Source organism: Salvelinus alpinus, chromosome 22 (assembly GCF_045679555.1).
Source record: "Salvelinus alpinus chromosome 22, SLU_Salpinus.1, whole genome shotgun sequence".
Lineage (NCBI taxonomy): Eukaryota > Metazoa > Chordata > Actinopteri > Salmoniformes > Salmonidae > Salvelinus > Salvelinus alpinus.
The window spans coordinates 13,661,217-13,681,299 of NC_092107.1; the positions used below are offsets into that span (position 1 = coordinate 13,661,217).

The 20,083-nt window shown below is 44.6% G+C and overlaps 1 protein-coding gene and 1 long non-coding RNA gene across 3 annotated transcripts; one reads left to right on the forward strand and one right to left on the reverse strand.

Annotated features, from left to right (window-relative positions):
- Positions 1-3,399: 3,399 nt before the first annotated feature.
- On the forward strand, positions 3,400-18,091 carry LOC139549030 (tumor protein p53-inducible protein 13-like). Of its 2 annotated transcripts, none has more exons than XM_071359085.1 (9): positions 3,400-3,838; positions 4,051-4,128; positions 4,366-4,398; positions 4,865-4,923; positions 12,912-12,990; positions 13,344-13,472; positions 13,985-14,164; positions 14,559-15,294; positions 16,089-18,091. In XM_071359085.1, exons 1-9 carry the CDS (start codon positions 3,740-3,742, stop codon positions 16,202-16,204), a joined length of 1,509 nt encoding a protein of 502 aa, XP_071215186.1. In that variant the 5' UTR covers positions 3,400-3,739; the 3' UTR covers positions 16,205-18,091. The 2 variants fall into 2 exon arrangements, with proteins under 2 accessions (XP_071215186.1, XP_071215185.1); XM_071359084.1 differs by having other exon boundaries at positions 3,401-3,838; positions 4,363-4,398.
- LOC139549034 (uncharacterized) lies at positions 5,141-12,876 on the reverse strand. Its single transcript, XR_011669820.1, has 2 exons — positions 12,203-12,876; positions 5,141-5,226 (listed from the first exon to the last, which is right to left on the reverse strand). It is a non-coding gene; the product is annotated as an uncharacterized lncRNA (long non-coding RNA).
- Positions 18,092-20,083: the final 1,992 nt, after the last annotated feature.

Genomic DNA, 20,083 nt, shown 5'->3' on the forward strand with positions numbered 1-20,083 from the left:
CCCTCACTCAGACATCATATTAACATGGCACAAGTAATGGCAAAATGTGTAGAATTGCAGGAAATTTGCTTTATAACTGCAAAAAACCTGCTTTAAAACTGCTCTCCAGCCCATGGCAAAATTAGTAGAATTGCATGACATTAGTTACAAAATTGTAAAACATTCTCTTCCGCCACATGGCAAAATGTGTAGAACTGCAGAAAACTTGCTTTAAAACTGCAACATTTTCTCTAAGCTCCTTGGCAAAATGTGTAGAATTGCAGGAAATTAACTGTAAAACTAAAATGTTTCTCTCTGCCATCAAGACAGGGGGCCAGTCAAATGTTTTGCCCGCAAAGTACAGGTGCCTACCAACCAAATCTCGCTTAGGGCTCCCAAAAGGCCGGGGCCGATTGTACAATTTGACTGTATGTGTGGGTATGGATGTGGATTCCAAGGTCAACACCCTGTAAGGGGGTCTGGGGCATTTTAAAAGAGATAGCTGTACATCCAACACTTTGCTGATATTTTAGTCAATATAGCCCAATCAAAACTCAAAACTACCAATATTTGTATGTATTACTTTAAATAAAAACAACTGAAGGCAAAAATCAACTTCTCTGGTTGAAAACGGCCTATGTGGCATTGATATTAGTCAGAAACATTTATTCCAATGCTAAAATTGACTAAAAAGTGTAAGTAGGCTAATTTCTGTGAGATTTGTGTAACTGAGATCATCACGATTTACATAAAGGTTGGGTTTGGATTACATTCATGCCCACATGAAACCACTGCCTAGCGCAGTCTAATCACCCCTGGCAGTAATCAAATTATCTGAAGCACAGCTGCCCAGTGTGCTGCAGTGCATGCTATCCAATCGCTCACCAGAACTAACCATTAGCACACAGCGCCTCGGACTTGTTTTGACAACGATATATAGACAAGACATCGTCGCAAATGAGGTCTTATAGGAAATCAGGTCTAATTAGGCTGAAGTTTATATCATTAATAAAATTATACAAGTCTTGTGTTGGACAACCTGGAATCAGAGAGGCTGATTACTTTGGACATTTCTGACATAGAATTTTCTACTCCAAAATGAATAAAAATGTAAATGATAATGACACCATTTAAAATAAATACATCCCCTCTATAAATGAGCTCAATATCATATATTGGTCCATATTATCAGGCAGTTGTGTTATTTAGTAATAAGCATTATCACTTGTAGCCCAACTGATGCAGCATAGTGGCTATAAATAAATAGGCTGAAGCATGGGCATAAATATGCAATGATAAGATTTAACAATGAAATGCACGAGGACGCCCTGACCAAATGAATGCATTGAATAAAGTTACGAATGACCATGGAATAAAGTATGTGGACACCCTTTCAAATTAGTGGATTTGCCTATTTCAGCCACACTTGTGGCTGACAGATGTATAAAATCGAGCACATGGCCATGCAATCTCCATAGACAAACATTGGCAGTAGAATGGCCCGTACTGAAGAACTCAGTGACTTTCAACGTGACACCGTCATAGGATGCCTCCTTTCCAATAAGTCAGTTCGTCAAATTTCTGCCCTGCTAGAGCTGCCCAGTTAACTGTAAGTGCTGTTATTGTGAAGTGGAAACATCTAGGAGCAACAACGGCTCAGCTGCAAAGTGGTATGCCATACAAGCTCACAGAACGGGACTGCCGACGCTGAAGCGTGTAAAAATCGTCTGTCCTCGGTTGCAACACTCACTATTGAGTTCCACACTGCATCTGGAAGCAATGTCAGCACAAGAACTGTTCTTTGGGAGCTTCATGAAATGGGATTCCATGGCTGAGCAGCTGCACACAAGCCTAAGATCACCATGCCCAATGCCAAGCATTGGCTGGAGTGGTGTTAAGTTTGCCGCCATTGGACTCTGGAGCAATGAAAATCCGTTATCTGGCGTGATGAATTAAGCTTCATCATCTGGCAGTCCGACAGGCGAATCTGGGTTTGGTGGATGCCAGGAGAACGCTACCTGCTCGAATGCATAGTGCCAACTGTAAAGTTTGGTGGAGGAGTAATAATGGTCTGGGACTGTTTTTCATGGTTTGGGCTAGGCCCCTTAGTTCCAGTGAAGGGAAGTTTTAACCCTACAGCATACAATGACATTCAAGACAATTCTGTGCTTCCAACTTTGTGGCAACAGTTTGAGGAAGGCCCTTTTCTGTTTCAGCAAGACAATGCCCCCATGCACAAAGTGAGGTCCATACAGAAAGGGTTTGTCGAGATCGGTGTGGAAGAACTTGACTGGCCTGCACAGAGCCCTGACATCAACCCCATCGAACACCTTTGGGATGAATTGGAACCCCAACTCCGAGCCAGGCCTAATCACCCAACATCAGTGCCCGACCTCACTAATGCTCTTGTGGCCAAATGGAAGCAAGTCTCCGCAGCAATGTTCCAACATCTTGTGGAACGCCTTCCCAGAAGAGTGGAGGCTGTTACAGCAGCAAAGGAGGGACCAACTCCATATTAATGCCCATGATTTTGGAATGAGATGTTCGACGAGCAGGTGTCCACATACTTTTTGGTAATGTAGTGTAGCTTTGAATGCTGTCTGTGTTCTGTGTTTTGGATTGTTTTATTACTTTTTTTTTGTGCCTTGTGTATGAGAAAAGTGCTTTACAAATTAAATGAATTATTATTATTATTATGATTATTATTATAATAAAATATTTCGTTCTGGTTATGATCACACAAAATGAAATGAGTGAGAGGAGATAGTGGTGTTTCTCAGTTTTCCTTTCAACCCTTGCTCAACTTTTTTCCAGTCACAAAACACAAACTGCTGCCTCAAGACCAGGCCCAACCAAAATAATAAATTTCGGAGGGGTGACAAATATAATAATAAAATAAAATTCGGAATTGAGTAGGACTGTGTGGTATAAAAGCACAGAATGCAAGTAGCTGCCTGGCGCTTTAAAGTGGGTAAAGAGTTTCTAATCAATCAAATTCATTGTGGTATAGTATTGAAGGGATCAAATTTAGTCAATTTTACACTGGGGTGTATTCACTAGGAACCAAACAGAAGCAAATTTAACGGGAGGAACCTACCTAAATTTGTCCAATAGAAACTCAAATTTTCGCGGCAAGGTTGCCTACATTTAGGCATAACCTTTCTGGTCAAACATTTGGGGAATGGTGAGAGGACACCACATTCTATAAGCCTACTCACTACATGTAATTGTAATTGAAAGTATTTGTTCATCCTATCAATCACATTTTGAAGATGAATTTTGAGGTGTGGATTTCCCATAGGGATTTCCACATTAACATTTGCGGGCAGCCCGGCACTGGTCTCAAATTTGCTGCCCGCAAGTGTTCAGCGTTCAGATGGTTACGTGATACTTTGGCGCCGCCATGTGGAAGAAATTAGTAGAAACCATGGACAAAGAACCTACATTTTATGTCCCCTTTGGTTTGCCGTAGGCAGTGTTAATGGCACGATGGTAAAAAAGGAGATCTTGGAATACTGTATTTTGGCGGAAACCTCTTCTGTAACAGCATCAGTGCCTCGCTTTGCACTGGAGAGGGCTTGCAGTAGCTCGCGTTGATGGTCCTAGCCGTGGGAGGTAGATGGATGGGATGATCCACACGTTGACTAATGGTTGTTCTGAAAAACAAAATGTATTTAGCTTAAGAGATGACCTCAAATGATACATCTCAGAAGATCATCACAGCGCCGTGACTAGCGCACTCTCCATTGTGTGCAGCAGAATGTCTCCACGGGTGGCGACTCTGCTGTCCGGACTGTGGCTGTTCTTGGTTCTGTCTTGTGCTGCTAGGTCGATGTGGCAAGCCTGTGACAATGGGAAGGTACTGCCATATGTCACTTCACTTGACTTTGTATTGCCTGCTTCAAGTATAATTGCTAGACGATCTGAACAACGACCATGAAGAAAAACCATAGCTATCACAATGCAATGACATGATTAATATATGTGCCATCGATTGTATGTTACCACTCTAGACAGCAAGCAAACTGTGGCAGTGTTGTGTCTGTATGATGTGTTTTCTGTGACTGACAGCTCTTGCTGGGGAGAGACCTGCCCCCATCAGTTGTATGGAGCTGTCCTGTGATTTCCTGGCCAGAGTCCACTACCCAGGTAACCATGGAGCTAACCACTTGACCTATTGAACCACTGTTCCACATAACATACAAACCGACTGGTAGTAAACTACTGTAAGCATGAGTTACATGTAAACTTGAGCATTTCTGATTAGGTCGCCTATTTATCTTGTGCACTTGGCTTCGTATTGTGCATTTGTTGTGTGCATTTCCCCGAGCAAATCCATTGCTGGAACACAGTGCAAACCAGGTCTCTCTCCTCTGTTTGCAGAAGATTCCTAGCATTGACACAGAGTATCCTCCACAGGTAAATCAATCAACTTGTCAAACAGAAAGCACAATGAGCTAGCATTATCTTTCGTTATGAACACATTCTTTCCAAAACCTTTAGTGTAGCTATTACTGATAGTGATGAGTCTTTAGAGCGACTGATTCTTTACACAAAAATACTATCAAAGATCCACACATGACCTGATTGTTCAATTAAATGTAATTCAATCATAAAAAATAAAAATAAATGTATCCCTCAGAGGCAGCAACAAGACAACATATCACAGTGTTTCTGTCTGTAACGATAGGATGCTGACGTCGCCTAATCCTGGGCTCCATTCAGCAGGGCACAGCGTTGCAGAACGTTCACATAGAGGTGTATTATGTAGAACTAAACATGCCTCTCTGACATGTAGAATGAGAAATCACGCCTGGTCTCTTCATGACATTTGTATCTGCTCATGGCGCTGATATGTCTGCCCTCTTTTCCTGTCTGACCTCAGCCGATTGAGCACGTCTGCATGGACACACCCATCACCTACAATCACACTATCCCCAACAGGTAAGATGCTGCAGACACACACACACACAGGAAGTGTTACATCACCAAGTACACAAAATACACACTCACCTGGGAACATGTGTCAAATCCCAAATCCCAAATCCCATATGACAGGCTGTTAAATATAACTTTGTAATAACCAATGTAATAAATGTATGTGTAGCGTGGTTCATTCTGCGTTGTGTATTTTTAATTAGGACGCTGCCACAACTGATGGTCTGCTCGTTGAAATCTTTTTATTTGCCCTGCACACGAAGAGACAACACAAACGTTACCCTTGGTGCAGTCACAGCTCTCCGGCACCTTGCTAGCCGAGGGTCAGGCAAAAGAGAACGATAAAGTGGTATGGGAATACAGATAACCCGCGATGGGCCAAACCAAAATATACAAAACTTTTACCATCACTTGTATGTACAATATTGGTATGAAAAAGTGTTTGTACACCAAATAAAAACATTAGCTATGCGGCTGTAATTAAATAAAAAAAATACACTGAATTATTATTATTATTATCAAATTACTAACATCCCCTCTTGACCTGGCCTATTTGAATTGGTCCTTGTGTGCAATTTGGTGCGTAATCTAGGGGAACAACATCACACTGCTACATTCACCCCCACTGTTTTACACTAGATTATAGGCCCAAAACAAAACACACTACCTCAAAGGTAACAAAGCAAAGAAAGAAAAGAAAATTCACACCCACAGGGCGACAGAGTAACCCAGTGTAGTCCTTTAATTCTAGACCCACAAATGGTCGATCAGCTGAAAAGCTATCCCGCGAAGGATTAGGAAAAATAAGGGGTAGCTAATCCCTTATTCAACCGTATACGAAAAATGCCATATACATTTTATGCCGATGGACTACACACAAAGTTACATGAATTGTCAAATATATTAGACAAACCCACAAATCATTCTAAGACATGCTTAGATTCCTACATTCCTACAAAAGAAAAGGTAGGCAATATCCTACCGTCACTGAGAAACCAAGAACTGTTTCATTTCCTGTGTAGACATAGTTTGGATTAGCCTATCCACTGGCTTAATAAGTCTACCTAGTCTAGTCCGAACACCCTCACCCACAAACCTAGCAGGAATGTCACAGACAGCACTAACCCTGCTCAGAGGTCTAACCTCAGGATGGGGAGTACTACAGATCTCCGGAGCCAGCCCACTTTCAGTTACCGACTCAACACTAGTAGTGTCAGACGACTGATCAGAATCCTGGTAGATTGTCACAGACCACACTGACGAAGCATCTTCAACCAAGGTAACATCATCCACACTGAATGGAGTTTCGCAATCAGAACTCTTGTAGGCTTTGGGGATATCTCTCTGGTCCACTTCTGCTGAGCACACTTCACTTAAGGGGACTTCATACGGTTGTTCCACCTCACTTTCATCAGCCGGGACTTCACCATCCTCTTGGAGTATCCTCCCAGAAGACTCAGGAAGGCCTGCTACCCAGTGGACAGTCCTGGCGTCACTCCCATCCATTTGGCTGGACTTTGCAGACATCTCAGAGATCACGTCACCACTCGATAGAGATCCGTGACCCTCAGGTTCCTCCCACGAAGGTAAAGGCAGAAAGTTGACTGGCATAATCAGGTTCCTATGCACAGTTTTGATGCGTCCAGTGGTAGGGTGTTGGATACGATATGTGTTCAGTGAGCTGTTCTTTGCAACCACTATGTACACCACACTCTCCCAGCGATCAGCCAGTTTCTTCTTGCCCCTCTCCCCCTTGTTAGCAAGTAGAACTCTATCTCCCTTCTGCACCGAGTGACCCTTAGACCGTCTGTTGTAGACCTCGGCTTGTCTCTTTTGTTGCTTACTGGCATGCTGCTGGGCCAATGTCATGGCCTCTCTCAGATCCTCACCCAGAGACTGGACATACTTATCCACATCTACTGTGTCCCCATCCAACAGCACACTTTCAAACATAACATCTACCGGCAACCTAGGGGTGCGTCCGAACATCAAGAAGAAGGGTGGAAACCCAGTAGTCTCATGAACAGTGCAGTTATAGGAGAATGTCAATGTGTTCAACATCTGAGGCCATTTAGCCTTAGACCTAGCTGGCAGAGCTCTAATCATCCCACCCAGTGTGCGATTCAGACGTTCTGCTTGACCGTTACCCATGGGATGATAAGGTGTGGTGTGGGACTTTTCAACACCAGATAACTGAAGTAATTCTGCAATAAGTAAACTCTCAAAGTTAGCACCCCTGTCAGAATGGATGCAATCAGCGAACCCATAAATGCAGAAGAAATTATTCCAGAGAACACGAGCAACAGTCTTAGCAGACTGGTTTGGACATGGATACGCACAGGCCAGCTTAGTAAAGTGATCAGTCACTACTAACACATCAATAGACTTGTTGTTTGAATCTTCTGCAGTCCAGAAATCAATACACACAAGTTCTAAAGGTGCCGTTGTCACAATGGAGACAAGTGGAGCTCTTGCTTCAGGCTCAGGTGCTTTACTCAACACACATCTCTTACAGTGGGCCACGTATTCCTTGACATCCTTCTCCATAGATTCCCAGTAAAACCGCTGTCTCGTGAGCCACAATGTGCGCTGCTGACCCTGATGACCAGCATCATCATGAACTCCCTTCAACACAAGGCCTCTCAAAGACACAGGTACGACATACTGAAATATTTTCTTCTTACTCACTGGGTGTTTTGAGACACGATACAGAATCCCTAACCGCGTGGTGAGTTTCCCCCACTGTCTTAGAGTATAAACTGTTTCTTTAGCTTCAAAGACTCGCTCTCTCCTAGATGGGCGCCGGCCTCTATCTACAAAGAACATGACTCTGCTGATGATAGGATCCAGTGACTGGTTATCATACAGCTCCTTGTGTGTAAGGACAGGTAAAGGGCTCTGACCCATGGACATCAACTTCTCAAGGTGCTGCACATGTGAAACGGCCCTCACTGTGGCACCATCATCCCATCGGCGATGGGCCTGGAGGACAGCAGACACCTCTTCACAGGAAACCAACCCACTGACATCGTCTCCAGCTCTACTCAACTCACTCCCAGGAGCCATAGACGTTCCACAGCCAGCCTCGGGCTGCTCACAGGAGAGACGGAACATGTCTTGTACATCATCCAGTCGAAGACCTCTGGCTTCCTCCAGCAGGACATCATATGGAATTCTTGTCAGTCGGTGCAGAACTTTGGAGCGGACAAATGGCTCTCTGCTCAAAGCATCAGCAACGACATTCTTGGGCCCTGGTATGTACTGGATATCAAAATCAAAAGGTGCCAGCTTTGCAACCCATCTCTGCTCACATGCATCAAGTCTCGGCTTTGTAAGAATATATTTGAGTGGATTGTTGTCGGTCCACACCGTAAACTTATGCCCTCGCAGCCAATGGCTGAACTTATCATGAATGGCCCATTTCATGGCTAGAAATTCCAGCCGGTGAGCAGGATACTTGGATTGTGCATGATTAAGAGATTTACTAGCAAAAGCTATTGGCCTGGCTATGGCCTTCCCATCTTGCACTTGGGATAGTACAGCTCCCAAACCACTAGTAGATGCATCAACAGAAAGCAAAAATGGCTGAGAAAAATCTGGATGAGCCAGCAGTGCCTGGTCAACTAGTGCTGCTTTCAAAGCTTCAAAAGCGAGTTGACATTCAGCAGTCCAGTCTGCAGCAGTGAGCCTGCGAGAGGGACCAGGCCTCTTTCTGCCCTTGCCTCTCCTAGGCTTCTTCTGACCTGTAGTCAGCTGAAACAATGGCCTAGCAACCATGGAACAATTCTCAATGTAGTGTTGATAGTATACTACCATACCAAGGAAAGAACGGATTTTGCTAGGAGACGGAGTGACACCATCAGCTTCCATCATCTCACTCTCAGTCACATTCAAAATGGTTTGAACCTTAGCAGGATCAGTGGCTACGCCCTCCTGAGAAATGATGTGGCCCAAAAACTTAACAGACCTCCTCAAAAACTTGCACTTAGACGGAGACAGTTTAAGATTGTGCTCCTGCAACCGCTGGAAAACCATCTCAAGTCTCTGCAGACTCTCTTCCTCCGTCTTAGCAAAAACCATCAGATCATCCAAATAGCAAAGGAGACTTAGAAAGTTTTGGTCCCCAAAGATGGTCAGCATCATTCTCATAAAAGTAGCTGGGCTGTTGCAAAGGCCCTGAGGCAAACGATTGTACTCGTGCAGACCTAAAGGAGAGGAAAAGGCAGTGTATTTCTTATCCTCTTCATGCAGTGGCACATTGTAGTACCCAGATGTCAAGTCCATTGTGCTGAAGAAGGCATTACCTCCCAGCGCCGCCAGTACATCAGCCTGATGAGGCAGGGGATGAGCATCCTTCACTGTGCGGGCGTTTAACCACCTAAAGTCAGTACATAGACGCAAGTCCCCATTCTTTTTCCATACCAGCACCAATGGTGAGGCATACTCGCTGCTGGATTTTCTGACGATTTCCTTTTCCTCCATATCATCCAGTGTTTCCCTGAGTTTTTGGTAATCAGCTGGAGAAAGCCTACGATAAGGTAATCGAAATGGGCGGTCATCAGTCAGCCGTATGCGATGGCAGAACTCTTTTGCCTCTCCACAATCCAGGCTATGTCTAGAGAACACCGTGTCATACTTCTCAATTAAACCGACAAGTTTGTCTTTCCAGAACTGTGAAACTGGACACTCCTCAACAGACAGGCCTTGAAGTCCAAGATTGCTCAGTGTACTGTTGTCATTAACTACACTGCCACCAACTGAACTCTTAGCTGTAAGACTGCCATGTGAGCTGTCACATTGTACTTTTGCCACGTTCTGGTAAGCAGCTTGCTGCTTGACATCATCAAAATCCTCCAATGCAATACAAGGGTACACATCTGCCACTTTAGCATTTCGTCTCAGGGTAACTGGCGAAGTTGTTGGATTCACAATCTTCACAGGGAGCCATCCATCCCCCCACAGAGGCGTAACTACTCTCCCTACTAGTATGTGTCGATTCACACAACGAGACGTGCTGGGCTCGACAACAACAGTACTGCCCACAGAGAGTTTTGTCTTTGGGGGTAAGCGGCCCCACACCAGATGCTCACTCATGGGTTGGAGCGTTACTGCCCTCTTCAACTTAATGGTGCCCACTTTATCTGGGATGGAGTCTCCTCTCCATCTCTCCAGATTTGATAGGAGACGCAGGAACCGGCTGTCCTCACACTGGCCAGAAGGACCTGGCGTACCCACCACCCGCCAGTAGCTGTCATTTGATTTGAACTGTCTAATCAGAGACTTCAACACGTTAGTGCCAACAATGAGTTCATCAACCTGCCCATCTACAATAAGCACTGGGACTACATAACTGAAGCCATAAAGCTGTAGTTTCAAGTCACACATGCCCACTGGGCTAGTTTGCGTCCCACCACAACCCACCAGTATGATGTCTGAAGGAGCTACAAAGTTCCCCTCTACCACTCCTGCCTCCCTCAACCGAGGTACAATATCTGCGCGCAGAGTAGTAGCCATGGACCCACTATCTAACATCCCCTTCAGCTCAACTTTATCCTGTACTAGCACGGTGGTGTAAAACAAACTGTCATTCTGAGAAATTCTCATTGTGTTCTGAAAAATTACTGTGTTGTTCTTGGGTACTGACTCACAAAAATAAGAATAAACAGATTGGATATCATCATCATCAGTGGAGGAAAAATTAGCCTGCCCCACATTGCCCTCCTCAGAATGGAGGCTTTCTAGTTTTCCAGACCTGCCAGTCTGTCCACATCCAGGGCTCTGTCGCTGCCCAGTCTCACTACAGTCAAAGCTCATGTGGCCAGGAGAGAAGCACTTGAAACACAGCTGGTGCATCTGACAGTGAGCTTTGGTCCAGTGATTAGTGCTTCCACAGACAGCGCACTCACGCTCACGTTTGGGGAACTGTTTATGGGGCCCTCTGTTCACAGACTGAGTATTGCTGACAAGAGCCTTCTCTAGCATACTCAAAACTTTCTCTAATGTCCCACCCTCAGATACAGATTGGGCCTGTTCTGGTTCACGGCCACATCGAGAAAAAGATGACACATTAGGTCTGCTCTCAGGATCCACTTCCTCCTGGGGGGAGTTGAAGACAGCAGCCACCTGCTGTGAAAGTTGTATTCTACATGCTTTACGCTCCCTTAACAGTTCATCCAAACGATCCTGTACCTCACTGGCTGTCCAGTCACGAAGGGGTTTGCATTTGAACACTTGGGCCAACTCTTTATCAGGACAGTTGCGTACAAACATGACTGCCAACTCTGAGCGCTGATTGGGCAAAGTTCTACCCTCACCTACAAGATACTGTTCAGCTGCGTCTGCAGCTTTGTTAAGCCTAATCCAGAAATCTAGTGGACCCTCATTAGCATATGGTTTCATTGAATAGAAATCAGCTAATGGCATACCTGAGTAGACAGTATCCCCAAAGTGTTGCTTGAGAACACTGAACACTGCCTTAACATCTGTGACAACAGGGTTGTTACGCATCCAGACTTTGGTCACATCCCGTGCCCTCCCCATGAGCCTAGACATCACCTCCCCAACATTCTCAGACCCAGTGTAACCCCTCTTCTCTAGGTAGACTCCCATTAGCTCCTCCCACTCCAGGACAGAGTACTCATCTGAGCCATCACCCCTGAAGAAAGGTGGAGCACTAACCTCTGACTTCACAACCAGATTCAGCTTGGACGCATCAATAAAAGTTGACCCACATTGTTCAGGCAGGGGAAACTGCTGGGATTGGTCAGGGGAATGGGCAGGAGAAAGACTTGAAGCCCCAGGCTGCAGTAAACTCGCTCTGATAGATTCTCCTATCTCTGAACCAATCTGCTTAATAAGGTCACTAAGCTGACTCGGTGTCCCATTATTACTGAGGACTGGGGACAATGGTACATCAAGAGACAGAGGTGGGATACCCTGGTCAGGTGGAGTAAACAGCCTACCCCTCCCAGTGCTTGTAAACTTAGGACTAGCAAACACTCTACTCCCAGGAGCTGACTGTACAAATGGTGTAAATGCATGGACACCCCTCCCTCTACCCACACTAACCACACCAAAATCCCCAGCATAACTCATCTTATGGACTTGAGAGTCTTCCATGGCTCAATAGAGAACTAAGCTACAATGTAATTTACTGCATACAAATACAAAAAAAATGCAATAAACAAATTCCCTCAAAACATACAAATAAACACCAATACAATTATCTAGTGAATATGCTACATTCACCTTCACTATTTACAGTATACATTCACTTATAGCAAACCATCAACAAGTGCGCATGCGCGGATCGCGCATCTCCTCCACATGCACAGCTCCGGTGGTCAGCTTGAGCTAACCAGTCGGGAGGTCGCGGCACCAGTTTGTAGCTTGGTTCATTCTGCGTTGTGTATTTTTAATTAGGACGCTGCCACAACTGATGGTCTGCTCGTTGAAATCTTTTTATTTGCCCTGCACACGAAGAGACAACACAAACGTTACCCTTGGTGCAGTCACAGCTCTCCGGCACCTTGCTAGCCGAGGGTCAGGCAAAAGAGAACGATAAAGTGGTATGGGAATACAGATAACCCGCGATGGGCCAAACCAAAATATACAAAACTTTTACCATCACTTGTATGTACAATATTGGTATGAAAAAGTGTTTGTACACCAAATAAAAACATTAGCTATGCGGCTGTAATTAAATAAAAAAAATACACTGAATTATTATTATTATTATCAAATTACTAACATCCCCTCTTGACCTGGCCTATTTGAATTGGTCCTTGTGTGCAATTTGGTGCGTAATCTAGGGGAACAACATCACACTGCTACATATGTAAACAGCCAAATACATTTTCTGGGCAAGTGACAACCATAAATAGAAACAGCTCCTGACCTGCATGCATGATGGACAAGTGCCTCTGAGAGCTTAATGTCAATTCCTGTGTTGGGTTCCATTTACTATACTGTCATTATGTGGGTGGTTTGTATAGTGGAGCTCACCGGACTGTAGGGGCAGAGAGTGGAGAGTACCTGTACTGCCCCCCTCAACACTGGCTCAATAACCTGCAGGTAACCACTAAAACCATGACCGCACACACACACACACACACACACACACACACACACACACACACACACACACACACACACACACACACACACACACACACAACCTCACAGAGATAGCTAATATTTTTCATTAGTCCAGTATTGCCATAACTGATTGTCCAACTCTAATCAGCCTTTACTGATGTGTGTGTGTGTGTGTGTGTGTGTGTGTGTGTGTGTGTGTGTGTGTGTGTGTGTGTGTGTGTGTGTGTGTGTGTGTGTGTGTGTGTGTGTGTGTGTGTGTGTGTGTGTGTGTGTGTGTGTGTGTGTGTGTGTGTGTGTGTGTGTGTGTGTGTGTGTGTGTGTGTTTGCAGCATGGAGCAACAGTGTTGCTGTACCATCCGTGTGCTCCTGTTTGTCAGCGTGACCTGCTGTCTGTCCTGGGCCACCGCTGTCTGTCTGACTACATCATAACGCCACACCCTGACCTCAGCACACACCGGGTGAGTCACACACACACGATAAAGACAGTCTCAAAGGAAACATTACCTTTACTTACACTAAGATATCAGTAGAAGTCATTTACCATCTACTCTGTACTAGCTTGTGAATTGGCTGATATCCCAATAGAATCATCGCCTTACCAATAGGATTCTAGAAAACCCACGATGGCACTCCGTAGTGGCTTAGTTGAACCTGATTATAGATTACACTGAAAACAGACGACAACATGTCTACTGTGACAGCAGGGCATTCAATTGACATCCCAACAGATGCATAGACAAAGTCGTGACGGTGAAACAAGACACCAGAATGTTCCTTGTAGCAATGGGGAACACAGTAGAACACATATTCAGTGGCATGTCATTGAAATGAGGGTTGTGTTCATTAGGGCACACAGTTACAAAACAAGGAGGAAAACAAGCGTTTCTTATTGAATAAGCACATCAGTTTTTTTCCATTTGGTGCCTACTGAACATGACCCTGTGGTGACTGAATCTCTCTCCTGTTGAAGCCGTTAGCGCTGGTGTCCTGGGGTCGCACTCTGGAGCTGTCCCAGGTGACCACGCCGGAGGTCTGTGATTGGCTGCAGTTGACAGCGGCACACGGTAACAGTGGCGATGTGGGTCCAAACAGGAAGTATAACTTGCTGTTGAGCCATCCTGCGGATCACAAACACGCATACCCAAAGAAGGTGAGCCAGAAGACAGAGAGAGGAGAGGGCACTGGATGTTTCAACGTTTGAAAGACAGCGTAACGCAGTGCTATTCAAACTTTTTCAGTGGGGACCCCATTCCACCCCAAATCTAATGAAACAACCTTCAAATCTGTACATTTAGATTTTCACATCAACAAATGACCTTCAATTCATTACAATTTCATCTCTCTTATCCAAACCAATATACATAAAATATTATTCTGTACTCTAAAAATATATACATTTTAGGTATTTGGCGAACCCACTATAATTTTCCCACAACCCCGACTTTGAATAGCACTGGTGTAAAGTAACATGATGTCCTGAAGCTGTCGTAGGATGATTTGACTGTATGATTTACTGAGTGTGCCTATTTGTCGATCATCACCAGTCTCTGAAGCAGTGCTGTGAGGAGACCCTCTCTCTGCTGCTGGATGGACGGTTGGAGGTGACAGACTGGAGGAGAGGGAGGGTCCGCAAGAGCCGAGCTGCACTCGGGACCGAGGGGAGGGAGAAAGAGAGACAGACCACCGTGGTGCCGCCTCGAGCAGTCACCAAGACCAACAGGACTACCCTGGACCAAACCGAGCCGAACGGACCTGAAGCACAGGGCTCAGCCACAGTGAGGGTTACACAGAGAGATACGGACCAAGGACTCAAAGTGAGAGAAACAGACTGGCTGAACCAGAACGAAGCAGAGGACAAGAGGCAGAGCGGGAAAACGCGAGACACCCAGGAGAGAGAGGTGAAGAGCAGCAGACACGAGGGAGAGACACAGCCCCGTAACTCTCCAACCAAGAGGAAAAAGGCTCTGTCTCAGAGTTGGCGCAAGCAGCTGGCTGTCACACAAACGAACAGCCAGGACAGGAGAGCAGACTGTGATGGTAGGGTGGGCCACAGCGAGTGCACTGAGACCGTAGCTCCGCTAGGGGGCGCCACGGCTGGACCCGGTGACAGGATGCTGCCCACTCCGCGGACAGACGAGGCGGTGTGGGCGGCAGCAGCGTTGGGCTTCCTCCTGGTGCTGCTGGCACTCTCTGTGCTGCACACCCGCCTTTACCGCCACTGTGGCACAACGCCCAGCATGTACTGGCATGACCCCAAGCAGGACTACGACAGGGTGGCAGGTGGGTTCATTTGGGTTTAAACAACCCCCCTCCCCAACACACACTTCTTAGGGTCCCATAAAATCCGCGTTGCATAGAATGTGGACGGAATTACAGAATGCAGACATTAAAATGGAATTCAACACTATCATTTTTTTTTTGAACTTTAGAGCATTTATTCATTTGCCTAAGATTAACATAATACAACAACAAAATGCATCAGTGATTCGTATTTACCTGCAACTTTCTGAAACGGCACAGGAATGCCCGTGTGTGTGGTGGGTATTGTGCGCACGTACAATATGTCTACACCAAAAATATGAACTCATCACGAGGGGCCGCAGTTGCTCGCGGGTTTGCACATCCACATCCATACCCCCACACACCCACATTGTGAGCAAAACATTTTAATGACCCCCCTCTTGACAACGGGGATAGTTTTGGTGTTCATTTCAGGTAAATCAACACATTTTGCCATGGGGTGGAGAGAAATGTTTGCCGTTTTGAATATGATATCTGAGTGAGACTAACAAAATCTATAGGGGCCCACTGGCCGGTAATTCGAACATGATAGCATGTTTAGATAGCTAGCCGCTAAACTAACTTAGCAATCTAAAAAATGTTAGCTGACGTGGGCTAATCGACTCACTATCAGCGACTGACATGGAGCAAAAAAGCTGATGCACAACCACATTTCGAAATTGAACTTTGAAGTTGAGACCCCGACTGAGTTCCTAAAAAATGTAACATTTGGGGGGAAATTGATCAGAGGGCCTTAAAAAGGTTCAAAGGTCTAGTTGTGTTTTGTGTCTTAGATGTGATCCACAGGAGGCTGAAGATGCCAGGGAGGAGGAAGAGGAGGGCGTCCAAGAGCCGAAGACAGGAATGTGTCCTCCTACCACCCAGCTCCAGCACAGAGGACGACGAGTAGAAACAGACATCTGTTTATTATACCCGTCTTGTCTTTAGCCCTGTGAGAAGAGAGGTAAGAGGAGAGGACACTGGGACCTAAAAGCAGAGTACTCCCATCTGCCTAATAACACTGCTCTGCTGAAGAAACTGAGCATTTTATGGATTCTTTTGTAAGGAGACCTCAGATTCATCTTCTATCGCCGGTAGTTAAGGAATATTTTGGTATTTCAACTGTCATAAAACACTCCATAGTACAAAACCCCATTCTATCAGATCTCATTCACAATCACCACCAATGATACCATTCTACTACACATTCAAATGTTCTCGTAGGGGCCGATTCAGAATTAGGAAATGTACGCCTTTCCTACACACGCCATTCCTACGCACTTCTAAGTAGTTGGTATTCAGACTTGCCATATGAAGGTTTCAAGCAAGATTTGCGGGTGTGGCTCCAACAATAAATGTAATTCAACCCCAGAAAACACATCCACTAGTTGGCCGACAGAATTGACAACGGCGTTTTCGTTCATTTATCTAAGGTAATCCCTTTAAATATGTATTTGGACAGTGAAGCTAACAATTTTTATTTTAGATTAAGTGTTTCATATGAGGCAACCTTTAATTTGAGGGTATTTTCATAAATATCTGTTTTACCTTTTAAAAATTACTTCTCCATTTTTGAAGTATTTGGACAAATTCACTTAGTGTATTAAAGTAGTCAAAAGTTTTGTATTTGATCCCATAATCCTTTGCAATCAATGACCACATCAAGCTTGTGACCCTACAAGCTTTTATTGTAGGAAGAGAATACGTTTCTGAACACTTCTACATTAATGTGGCTGCTACCATGATTATCGATAATCATGAATTGTGAATAATGAGTGAATACTAACCTCTCCTGTTATTGAAAATGGTGAGAGGTTAGCATGTTTTGTTGTAGCCTATGTTACCTTCTCACTCATCATTATTCATTCACGATTTGTCTTAATCATGGCATTATCAGGATTCATTTGGAAGTGTTCAGAAACATCTGCTCACAGAAAGACATTTACTCCAGTCACCATTCATTTCCTACTGGGCAAAATATAATCTGAAACACAACCAAAACAAACTGCAAATGCATCCAACAAATTGTAGAGCCAGAAGCTTGATGTAGTCACAGAGTTCAAGGAATATGTAGCCAAATACTCAACTTTTGATTATTTTACACTAAGTGAATTCTTCAAAATGGGGGGGGGGGAATGTTTTAACATTTCTAAATGTTAAAACATATGTATGAAAATACCCTCAAGCTGACATTCTGTGCTGTCACCTCATGAATCATGTGATCTAAAATGCTGGAGTTTACAGCCAAATGAAAACGTTTAGCCTCGCTGTCCAAATAAATCTGGAGGGGAGTGTAGTTGCTGTTGTAAGCAACAGGCTGTCGGTTGCACTGTGTTGCAGTAGTGGGTACGAGTCCATCAAATTCTGTTGTGTGATTAGTAGCAAATCGTTTAAAAAAAAAAATGTTATCATGTTTTGTGAGTTATTTAATATATGATGGCTGCAGTGAATCAAGACATGGACAAAGAGGTTTTGTATGTTGATTATTGCTCGTCTCCTACTACACTACGGCCAGTGTACTCCTATGAAGCTATTGGTTGGAAGCTAACCGTTTCAACCACAGAACTAGAGAGGTTCTATTTCTATGCTTTGAAAAACCACAGGATATGAATTCCCTTGTGCGAGAAAACGATTGAACATTATGTTGCTCTGCAGGTAATGAAAACACTTGGGAGCAGCAGTACCCTGTGAAGGCTTTTTATTTGTTTTTATCTACTGTGTGATGTTTACTAGTAACCCTGTACCAGATGTAGATGTGTATACTCTTATTTACAATACTAATGTATACATAGTAGGATATGACTGAAGATCATTATTCTAAGTAATGAAATTACAACCATGAACACAAACATCACCATAGATGTGGTTACCATAATGGAGCAGCTGTAGCCATATACAGTGTACAAAACATTAGGAAAACCTTCCAAATATTGAGTTGCACCCCTTTTTGCCCTCAGAACTGCCTCAATTCTTCAGGGCGTGGACTCTACAGAGGTGTCGAAAGCGTTCCCACAGGGATGCTTCCCACAGTTGTGTCAAGTTGGCTGGATGTCCTTTGGGTGGTGGACCATTCTTGATACACATGGGAAACTGTTGAGCGTGAAAAACCCAGCAGCGTTGCAGTTCTTGACACAAACCGGTGCAACTGGCACTTACTACCATATCCCATTCAAAGGCACTTAAATCTTTTGTCTGGCCCATTCACCCTCTGAATGGCACACATACACAATCCATGTCTCTAGGCTTAAAAATTATTCTTTAACCTGTCTCTTCCTCTTCATCTACACTGATTGAAGTGGATTTAACAGGTGACATCAATAAGGGATCATAGTTTTCACCTGGTCAGTCTGTCATGGAAAGAGCAGGTGTTTAATGTTTTTTAGACTCAGTGTATCTGTCAATGATTGGCTCCCTTAGGCCCTTGTCAAAAATAGTGCACTGGCCTCCTGCGCGGCGCAGCGGTCTAAGGCACTGCATCGCAGTGTTGCGGCGTCACAACTGGCGGGGGTCGATCCCAGGCTGTGTCACAACTGGCGGTGACCGGGATTCTTATAGGGCGGCGCACAATTTGGCCCAGCGCCATCCGGGTTAGGGGAGGGTTTTGGCCGGGGGGGCTTTACTTGGCTCATCACGCTCTAGCGACTCCTTGTGGCAGGCCGGGTGCCTGAAGGGTGACCTCGGTAGTCAGTTGAACTGTGTTTCTTCCGACACATTGCTGCAGCTGGCTTCCAGGTTAAGCGAGTGGGTGTTAAGAAGCAGGGCTTGACGGGTCATGTTTCGGAGGACGCATGAAATCGACCTTCGCCTCTCCCGAACCCGTTGGGGAGTTGCAACGATGAGACAATCATACAATAAAAAAAGGTGCACTACATAGGGAATAGTGTACCATTGTGGACGTAACCATTGAAATGGTAAATGTCTGTCCCTAACAGGCTTCAGCGTGTCCAACATCACGTCCTCGGACCGTTAGTGTGTACACGTGCCAAGTAGTGCACTACTTTTTAGTGTGGCCCATATAATCTCTCGTGGAAAGATTATTCATTTAAACCGAGAGAATCTGTCGGGACTGAATGCGGAGGACAATGAGCAGCGGTAGTTCTGGCGCTGGTTATTTGTACAAATCCTGATTTCTCAGGTGTTCGCATCTTTCATATTTTGCTGTGAGGGGGGACATTTGGCCTGTAACATGCGAAGAGGGTTCTGCTCCCCTCTCTAGCATATCTTCATCTCTTCTCAACACGTATGGGCCCAGAATTTAATCGAGCAGCTGACAAATTACGTGACACTATAGTTCTGGGTTAATCGAGATTATGGCCCATAGAGTTCTGGTCAAAAGTAGTGCATTAGAAAGGGAATAGGGTGCCATTTGGGACACAGTATGCCATTACCATGTAATGAGCTGTGATTAAATGTTAAAGACTTCAGACATTAAAGCTAACAACCTGTGAAATCATTGACACCAGGAGGACGGTTAAAGTGTGACTACATGAACCAGAGAGAAAGTGAGAGATTGTAGTTTGTACAGCTTACCCAGAGACGGTCCTTTGATACAGCCTTTGCATTACCTACTGATGAATGTTTCAAGCATCTCTAGCTAAACAAAAAATACATACATTTAAGACAATTCACTTGTTTTTTTAATATTTTTTTTTATTAGAAATGTACAGCTTATGAGTTTCCATTACGATTGACCTTTTTTCCATGTTCTACTTTTTACAGTTTTTACTTCTGTTAAAATATATTCTCCCATCAGTGATCTCCCAGGTAAAGAGGTTTGTGACACACAGAA

Excerpts from the sequence above, each read along its gene's own strand:
- LOC139549030 (XM_071359084.1), top strand. The coding sequence starts at position 3,740 with ATGTCTCCACGGGTGGCGACTCTGCTGTCCGGACTGTGGCTGTTCTTG. Across the intron at positions 12,991-13,343 it reads ACTGGCTCAATAACCTGCAG|CATGGAGCAACAGTGTTGCT; the intron begins GTAACCACTAAA and ends GTGTGTTTGCAG. Across the intron at positions 14,165-14,558 it reads AACACGCATACCCAAAGAAG|TCTCTGAAGCAGTGCTGTGA; the intron begins GTGAGCCAGAAG and ends GATCATCACCAG.